Genomic DNA, 9,659 nt, shown 5'->3' with positions numbered 1-9,659 from the left:
ACTTTGCGTTGCTCCTTCGCCCTCCTGGGGCTCCCCTCCCGCGGCAGCCCCCAGGAGCCCCGGCGGCCATCGAGGGAGAGCGGCGGGGACCTCCCCGCGACTGGGAACCACCGGCGGAGGGCGCGGAGTGGGCAGAGAGCGGAGGCGAAGCAGCCCCCGGAGCCCAGCCCGGCCCCACAGGGAAAGTTTTGACGGGAGAAGGAGGCATCAGGCTGGGGAGGCGGCAAGCGGAGCGGAACCGCGCTGTGCTGAGCGGCTCCCTCGGGCTGCCCGGGCGATGCAGGGCAGCTGCGGGCGCTCCTGGAAGCTGCTTTAAGGAGGGGGGGGAGCAGAATCCTCTCTGGACGTGATTAATTACAGCATTCCCTCCGCCCAGAAGGTCTCGAGAAGAGGGAAACACCTAACCCTCCCTCCGCCTTCCCGCGGCTGCCCCCCGCCCATTCGCCCATCTCCTCCCGCTTCCCCGCGCGCTGCCGGGGCCGCGGCAGGAGCAGGGCCGGACTCCGCCGCTTGGCTCCGCTTGCAGCGCTCGGGGCGGCCCGGGCTGGGGGCAGCGCTCGCCGCCTCCCGCGGTGTAAGAGGGGCCCCCGGTCCCTCCCGCGGTGTAAGAGGGGCCCCCGGTCCCTCCCGCGCTCCCTGCCCGGCTCGTCGCCCCGCGCTGCCTGTTTCCCTGGGCATCCCCCAAGGAGCTGCGGACCCTCACTGCCTCCCTCTTTGCTTTGTTTTATTTTATTGCGTTTTTAACCCCGCTCCCCGCCCGGCCCCGCGGCTGGCGGGGTCTCAAGGAGGCGCCTGCGGGGCGCATGGGGCGGCGCTTCGGGAGCTGCTCGGCTGCCCCCCGCTCGCCCGCCTGATGCTGCCCGCGCTCTCCCGGCTGCTCCTCTTCGCCGGCGATGAGGGCTCTGCCTTGACGATGGAGAGGATCTGTCTGTTGCTGCTGTCCCTGCTCCCCGCGTCCAGCAGGGCGCAGGGGGTCTACGGTAAGAGCCGGGCGGGGCGGCGAGAGCGCGGGGGGCGGCAGCGAAGTTAAAAAAGCGCCCGCAGGAGACGGGCAGCGGCGCCCGCTGCTGCTGCTGGTGTCGTTCATCGTTCACTCGTTATCGTTGTGGCAGCCCGAGGGCAGGGAGGGGGCATCTACTTGCAGTCCCCCTTGGCAGCCCTCTCTTAATTCTCGCTTTACGAGATGCGCGTTTGCAACACCCCGGGCGGGGAGTGTGTGTGGAACAAACGCAAGCAAGCCCCGGGACTCGCCTCGCACGACCAGCCGGCTTTATCTTGGCTCGCCACTCGGCTGTGCGCTGCGGTGAAGTCCTGCTGCAAGGAAGGGCTAACGCGACCAGCCCGAGGGAGCCCGGGGAGCCCGGCCCCTGCGCGGCCCGGGGGGCTCCTCGCGGGCCCCTCTGCCTCGTGGTGCGTTTCTGTGGTGCAAACGGTCCCTCCTTCCTCCGGGGGCTGGGCTGTGAAATTGCGTTTAGCGCGTTTTGCAAAATAACCGTTTTAAATAGTGTTTTGTGGCGTTCTTTTCATTTCTTCCCGCCTAAACAGTGTTTTGTGGTTTTATCTTATTCGTTTATTTATTTTTCTCCTCCTAGTATACTCCCCCTGTTTGAGTGTCCAGAGGAGAATTTCAGGAAAGTCCTCCTAGGGTCAGAGAGACAGGCAGCAGTTAAGTGGCACAAACTTACTGAGGGCGGGTTACTCAATCCATTAGAACAGGTAATCCCCTTGGAGCAAAACTTTTATGATTTTCTTTTAAGGCTCTTGCCACCGTGTACCTGTCCCTTGCGGCGGAAAAGCCTCCTCCCTCAGCAGCAAGGCAGGAGGGACAGGGCTGAAAACTGCTTTTGCTGAAATGAAGGTCGCTTGTTGTATTTTTCTTTTTTCTCCGCTTCAGTGAGCTCTCGTTTGATAGAGCTGCTGCTAAATTAGATCTACAGAATAATTTTGTGATGTTTTATTTTGTGCTTTCCTCCCGGAGAGGAGTTGGAGAGGCTGCACACAAAAGAAAGCAGAGCTAGATAGACGTGCGCTAGGATGAAGGCATCCTTGTAAGCCAGGATGGTACAACAGCTTCTGCCTGTTCCCTCGCTCCCACTGCACAAACAAAGGAGAAATCCTGCCTCTTCCCACCTCTCTCCTCCCCTACCTCTTCAAACTATCTGTTGAAACCGTCAGGAGTTTTAATACACAGCTGCTGTGGAATCAGCGCACCACAAACTTTTATGGTGATTAAGAGTTTTTGCACTGTATTTCCCAATTTTGCCTTCAGCCTACTACCCTTTACTGATTTCATGCTCTGTGCAGGCAGCACTGTTTGGAGGTGAAATTGCTGTTATTGATGGTTCATGCAAAGCTGGAATTAAACTGTTTTATTTGCAAGGATAACCAAAGCAGGATTAGCCACCAGTTCTGCTGCCCCTCTGTTTCCACTTCTCCCAAATGTTAGTCTCAAGCCATGGCTTCAGGATGCATATACTGGGAGTATTCCCCATTGTGAACGTTTGTGGCACTTAATGTAGAGATTTGGGAACTTGTATCATGTTTCAGGTGCCTGTTTTTGTTTTTGAATATGTATTCTTCGTGATGGAAGTGGGGAGAGGCATCTATTTGAGTCTATAAATATATTTTACTCTGGTAAATCTGCTGAGATTAAATCAGATTAAACTAGATAAAGCATCCATGTGATGTACCCTTTAAATAATACACCCACATGGATGCACACAAAAGACCAGTCTAGAGAGCAGAGTTGTTGGAGAGGTTTATTGAGATGAATGATATAAATAAAATGTGTGTAAGGTGGTTGTTGTGAAAGGAGCATTCGCGATGGAGGTGCAATTTAATTAGGAGTCAAGGTACTTTTAGGTTGTTACCTGGAGAGCTTATTATATAAATTGGCATTTGTTGTAGTTGACTGAAGAGGGTCTGAAACCCGCTTCTCATTAGCTGATCCCATCCGTTCAACCTCGTTTGCAGAAATAAGGCAAGGCTGGACAGATGAACGTGGCCTTTTGACAGTCAGTTCAATTGGCTTCTGTGTTCTCCTTTCGTGGTGCCTCTCTCCCCAAACCGTGTGCTTTACAAACCCCAGAACCTCGATGCCCTGGTCAAGGTGAGGGGCGAGTGGTAATGTATTTAAAAGAAATGCAATTGCTAACTAGGTAACAGAGCCAGACTTCAGGTGGCCGGGAGAGGGGAGGTAAGGGGAAAGGAGACTTGCCCTTTCAGGCTTCGCTATCTGTGCTGAAAGGCAGTAAATTAGATGGGAGGGGAGCTTAGGGAAGGGTTGCCAAAGGGAAGAGCATGTCCCTTGCTTCCTTGTCAGCCTTGTGGACTTGAGTAGCTCCGGTTCAGAGCACGCGCAGAGCTGCTGCTTTGCTTGCTCCATGCCATAGCATTAAACAAGCATTAATAAACATTTCTGGGGTGTCTTGCACCTAGCACTGCCCAGCTGGCGGGCAGCAGCCTTTCAGGTTGCCTAAAAGAGTGGGGTGTTGTGTTCCCTGTCTCCCATAGTTCACCTGCGGGAAAAGGCGGCTGGGAAGCCCTCTAGGAATGGTCACCATAGTATGGGATGCGGCGCGAGGGGAAGAAAAGGAAGGTTCGGGCTGGACAACAGGGAAACTGTGTGACAGTGTGATTTTGAGGCAGTATTGAATGGACCACGTGATTTAAGACACTTAAAACTGGTGAGGGTGAAGCACTTGTAGTACTGAACAGCCCTGCTCTGGCCTCTGAGGTTGGGAATAAATGACCCAGTGAAGCTTGTTCTTTAAAGAGAAGCCAAAACAGTGAATCAGCTGTGACATACCACTGCAGGCAGCCAAAAAAACTAGGGGGAGAATGCTTTCTTGCATCTGCACTGGGGGAATGTCATGGTAAAACATATCCTGGGGTTAGGCTCTAAACACTGGCACTTACATTTCATGCACACATAGCATGAATTGTTTCCTGCTCCTTTTACCTATAAAGTACAAGCTTTGTTCCCAGAGTTTCCAATGTGGCATCATCCAAGCAGGATGCCTCGTGCCCTCTTGCAACCTGTGTGTGCAGCTCTTCACTGTCTGGTTCTGGGGGTGCAAATGCACATCTCAACCTTGAGCTTGGTGTCTTGGAGCAGTCCCTCTCCTCTGCCTCCAAATAGCTGTTTTGCCAGCCAGGGCAGGAGCATGGACAGCTCTTGCTGTCTTGCTGCTCTTGTACCTGTGCTCTGGGTGCCTAATCCTATGGCCTTTGAGACGGGCGAGCAGATTGTTGACTAAAGTAGCAGTGAAGCTGGCTCCTGTGAGTTGTTTTTTGGATGGTTAAGTTAGGAAACTGGGATATAGGAGCACAGTGGTCCTTCACGCCTTAAATACATGTGTGTGTATGTATGTGCATCCTTCCCTTTGTGCTTCCTCCTTGTTGTCCAGGTCTTAAATCGGTCACCTCTTAGGCTATTGCCTTTCCATCATGGGAATGCGCAGGGTTTTGTAGCTTGAGGACTACAGAAATAGTTTTGTCTAAGGGCTGGCTTGGCCCAAGACTTGTGTGCTTGAGCAGCCGTTTAATGTCAGGGTATTAAGTCTGTCCATGTGGACTTGCTTCCAGCATGCCTTGTTTGCTTCCCACACACCCAGAGTGTGTCACATGCAGCCTTGTGTGTCACCAGAACCTCTGTGTTAGCTCGGCAGCTCCACGCGCAAGGTGAGCCCTCAGCTGACTTTAATATGCAGTACTAGAAAAGTGACATTATCCTCCTGACAGCTTGTTTGCAACTTACTGGTAGAAGTCAAAATATTTCACCATAGGTGTCATCAGAAACCACTATCCTATGCTAATTTTTGTGGGAACATGAAGACAGATGTTGAATAATTTGACAAGAGCAGCATAGCTTATAAAATTATCACCGTGTCAGGATTGCATTGGATTTTTTTTTGGGGGGGGGGGGAGGGAGGGGGGCAGGTCAGATGATTTGAAGAGGTAGGAGAGGGAGCCGCTGTGACTCCCAAGAAGCAGAAGGTGCAGCAGAAAGTGGCCATGTAGGTCCACTAGTGAGACAGCAATTAAGCGTTGGCAATAAGGAATGCTGTGCTGCTGTTTTTTTATTATTAATTTTAAGTAACAAATGGTCTGTGCATAAGTGCATTGCTTGCAGCACTCTGGCTCCTTAGGGCAAGGAGGGAGCAGAACTGGGCTGGGGGGAAGAAAAAGGTGTTCTGGCCAGTGTCAATGTGTGGGCAAAAGCAACAGGGAACGATGCTTTTCTACCAGGGGCAGCCTGCTTGTGCGGATATTTCTTACCGTGCTCGTGGAGATGTTGTGAGCCCTTCCTGCAAAGGGTTTGTTTCTTTTGCCAGGTCACAGAGCGGCAGAGTGGGGCAGCTCGGAGAGGGCGAGTGGTGGCGTTTTGGGGCGGGCGCTGCTGTGTTGTGTCGCCAGAGGGGGCCACGCTCTGCGCCTGAGGCTCCTGCTGGACAAAACAGCAGAAATGTCGCTCTCCGAAATGCAGTGAGTGCCTCTGGTCATGTGTTATGGGGGGAGGCCCTAGGATGCGCTTGGCCGGCAAGGTCTGAAGGTAGATGGAAACTATTAAGAAAACTTTGAGACCGTGCGTGGTCCTCAAGCACCCCAGGTGCCCAGATCCAGTCCCCTGGGGCCAGTCCCCTTCTGCACCCGCTTTAATTTGGAGATGCAAAACCCCTTGGGCGGCTGCGGGAGGAAGGAGGGAGGACGCGCACGCTGCCACGCAGAAGAACACGCCGGATCCCCGAGGAGCGACGCGCGGCCGGGGGGGACCTGCGCGTTCCTCGTCTCCGTGCCCGTGTTTAGCTGGTGAGATCGCTGCTCTGTTAGGATCCAAGGCACTTTGCTTTGAAAAGAGCAAAGCTTTCGTCTGTCCCTTATGGAGGGAGAACAAAGGTTTATTTTTATAGCCCAGCATTTGCTTAGTGTTTAAAGGAAGAAATTAAATGTGCGATATCCCATGAAGCTGACAATCAAAAGCACTGCATTAAGGAAAAAAGGAATGAAAAAATAGGAAAAAAAAAAAAAAAAAGGATAACTTGAGTAGGGAAGGGAAATCCCAGCAGCAGCTATCTTGGCTCAGTGAAAGTCGAGCTGGAGAATAGCTTTTACCAGCAGGTTGGCTAGGACGGCGCTTGTTTGGAGGCAGAGACCTTTTTGTGTTCGGGAATGAGCATTTAGTGGAGCCGAGACCTCGGTTCTCCGATGCTTTCTTGGCTTCTGCCCTGGGGTAGCGGTGCTGAGGGAGGCTGTCCCTGCGGTGGGGTGCACGGGGACCCGTCCTTCACCCTGCTGTGGAGCAGTGGAAATGATGACCCTGGTCGCTCCCATGCGATCCTTGTGGAGGAGGTGGCGGTGATTTCAGCAGGGTTTCCTTGGAGTCCCACTCGCTGCCCCTGCTTGGACGTGTAGGGTGACGGCCACGTACAGGATGCCGCCCTGGAGCAGTTCTTCTTCCCTGTTGCCACCGTGGGGCACTTTGGAAGCTCCACCCAGAGGGCTTCCTAACACCTTCAAGTTGAGTTTGGGTCCTGACAGAGTTAGCAAGAAGAACACCTGAGGCTGAGCTGTCACTTCCATCTTTTGCAGCGTTAGTTGCTTGCTTTTTTCTCCAAGCGTGCCTCTCTGTTTTGTTTTGAGGTGTGAACCTCTGTGGCATAGTATCTGAGCAGCTTAGGGTCCTATATGTTTCCTTTTCTGCTTTCTTAATACTCCCATGGAGTAGAGAAAGTGCTGCTGTTTCTGTCCAGGAGCATCATGTTTTCCATGCAGATCTTATAATGAAGTGAGTATGGGTCTCCTAATCTCTGGATAAGTAGCTCAATCACAGACTTGGTGGTTCATGTTTGTGTGTGTGGTGGTGTTTTTCTGTCCTTTTTTTTTGTTAAGAAGTATGTTAAAGGAATCTGAAAGGGAAGAGGGATCCCCACAGCATCCCAGTCAGCTCCTGACCGCTGCCGCCTTGTGTTTCAACACCTAAATACCGCAGACTGAGGGTGGTGAAGGGAGATGCCTGAAGCTGAACAGGGAATGGGAGAGGGCTGAATAGACAAGCTTATTTCTTTGAATGTTCTGCTTGTTTTTCTAGGCTATGCAGCCTGGTTATTCCAGCAGAGATTCCCCAGGTGTGCAGAGGGCTTTGTGTTCTAGCAAAGCCTAAGCTCCTCCGAGGACAGCGGTGCGCTCCCGCGCCGCGTGTGCTCCTAGCATGGTGCTGGCCGTGAAAGGCAGAGCAGACACAGTGACACGTTCCAGGGGGTGCCAGCAAGGAAAGGCAGCCTGCCAGGGACCTCCGTGGTGCTGCCGCGTAGCGGGGGTTACTCGGAGGGTAGTGAGGGGAGAAGCGAGCAGCCTTTTGAGCAGCCTCTACCAATCTGCCGCTTTCTCGCTTTCCTGGTGCTCCTTCCCCTCGTGCTGCAAACTGGTCATGGAAGTGCTGTTGGCTGCTGCCCTGGCGTTTTACCTCGCATAAGGCAGATCTTGGAGTAACAAGAAAATCCGTGTGGCTCGTGGTTTGTCTCCGCGGTGAACTGTAGTGTGGGAGAACTGGTTTGTAGGCGCTTCTGCGGCGTGGGCGCTAACGGGCCTGATGGCAGAGTGAGGACGGCGGCTGACAAAGGTGCTCCGAGGCCTGCAATTTCTGAGGGAAAATTAGCAAATCTTGCATAAAGGAGGACTGGCATAAGATGGAAAGCTAAAGTCAAGCTGTGAAAAAAGATTTTTGGATGTCTGCAGGTGAACATTTAATACAAGAATAGCGGCTTGTCGTTGTTGCTTGCTCTTTCAAAAGGAAATGGTCCTTCAATAAATGGCATAAATTGTTTTAAGATAAATGTGGATTGGAGTCTTTCACATCCCGTGTGTCTCGGTGATGAAATAAATAGGGGGAAAAAACCCAAAAGATGTTCTTTAGACAGATGCTTGAGAAACATGGCAAAATAGCTTTTGTCTACAAATGCCGTTTCACCGTGTGATGCTTGTTCTGTGCCTTGACTTGTGGAAAAAGGCATCTGTAGAAATTCAGGGTGAAGCCTGATTGTCTCTTGCCAAACTCAATGAATGCATTATTCGGACTTTGAGCATCCCTCCAAACAGTGGGGATGTGAGAAATTGAGAGCTAAAACTAATGTGACTTAAGCTGGAGGCATCTGGGGACAGGAGACTCAACTCCTCTACCAGTCAAGTGAATTCTTCTAGGGCGTTAGGAAAACCTAACTGCTCCGGAGCATTTCTGCAGCAATTGTTAGACCCTCCAAATCCTCTCAGGGAACACGGGCAGTGTTTCTTGGGGGTGTATGTTTCTCGGGGGTGTGTGTTTCTCATCACTGTCATGTTTGAGCGCTTTCACATCACTGCAAAACCTGAGTGCTCTATGAGCCTTCACCTGTACAATGTGCCCATTGTTTACAGTGGTTTCAGTCTGCATGTGGGGGAATAAGGCCAAGTTTTAGTGTTTGTCCATGGCAAAATGGAGAGTTGAACATCCGCAAAGTTTTCCAGAGAGAAAAGGGTGCCTAAAAATGCAGCTGGTATTACCTGTGACCCCTGTGGTTGACAGGCATACGTCCTTGGGAATGAGGAACAGGCCACCGGGAACATGTTTGTATCCAGATATCTCAGAATTAAACTTTCAATGCAAAATAAAACTTTTTTCCCCTCTCAGTATGACGTTCGTTCCTCTTTGCTCACAGATGAGGATTTACTTCAGAGGGCCTTCTGGAGGAGTTCCAGAAGCTGGGCTTTACTGTGCAGCACAGAGGGGAAAGAAAGAAGAAAGAGAAATTGTTCAAACATGGGTATATGGGTCTTCTCTGCCCGAGTGTGCAGGTGGCTAGAAAAATTGTTCTGTGAGCTGTGTATAGGGGTAGTTCTGAAACCTGTTGGCTCTTTCAGCAATTATTTAAATTATCTTGCTCCGCATCAAAGCATCAAGGAGACTTTTACTATGCAAAGCTGATTTCATGAATGAAAAGAATTAAATGACTCCTGAGAGAAGGACCAAAAAATATCTGTTTGCTGGGAAGAAGCAGAGATTTTGTGTTGGGGGGCGGAGGGAGCAGGGGACCATATCACAGATTTTTGCACTGGGGACAGTTTTGGTAATGTGACTGGAGCTGTGGTGTTAAAATGGGACTAGATGCCAGCACAAAGCACAGCTTTTGAGGAAGCAAGAAACTCTGAATATTCGAACGCTAGTTATTTTAAGTATGCGCTAAGCCTGTATTCTGTTTTTCTTACAAGTATAAAGATAGGAAGAAATCTGTAATGTTTATTTTCCAAACACTAACAAAGACTGAAAAGATTTTGTCAGTGATATTTTTAAGACATTTTTCTTTTATATTTAGAGCAATTGAAATTCACGAGTGTGTATTTGAAAAGAGGATTATCTTGATACGTGATCAAAAAAATTCTGAATAGGATGGCCTTCTTGTCTCTGGTGGAAATAGGGAACCAGAAGTGGGCAATGGCATGAGTTGCACTTGCGAAGATTCCCATTTTAAGGTATACTGGAAAAAAAAGTGTTGTTCATGGTGGCCCTCTAGAGAAGAGAGATACTTGGAAGTAGCATGGGAAAGATCCTATATTCTTATGCAGTGAGCGTGAGTAGGGGAGTGTTCTTGGAAACAAGGTGCATGAACGCTGTGCCTGAAATTAGG

At 50.9% G+C, this 9,659-nt stretch overlaps 1 protein-coding gene across 1 annotated transcript in view; it reads left to right on the top strand.

Moving 5' to 3' along the window:
- Positions 1–853: 853 nt before the first annotated feature.
- Positions 854–9,659, top strand: part of MDGA1 (MAM domain containing glycosylphosphatidylinositol anchor 1) — a 126,950-nt gene continuing 118,144 nt past the window's right edge. The window contains exon 1 of the mRNA XM_088524267.1: positions 854–980. Within this exon, the coding sequence (XP_088380393.1) occupies positions 854–980 (127 nt within the window). The remainder of the gene's footprint in view (positions 981–9,659) is intronic.

This window comes from Tinamus guttatus, unplaced genomic scaffold (genome assembly GCF_059628265.1).
Source record: "Tinamus guttatus ecotype Peru unplaced genomic scaffold, ASM5962826v1 Tinamus_guttatus_pri_ptg000208l, whole genome shotgun sequence".
Taxonomy (NCBI): Eukaryota; Metazoa; Chordata; class Aves; order Tinamiformes; family Tinamidae; genus Tinamus; species Tinamus guttatus.
Note: the sequence above shows the minus strand (reverse complement) of the source record. Positions and strands in the feature narration are given on the sequence as shown.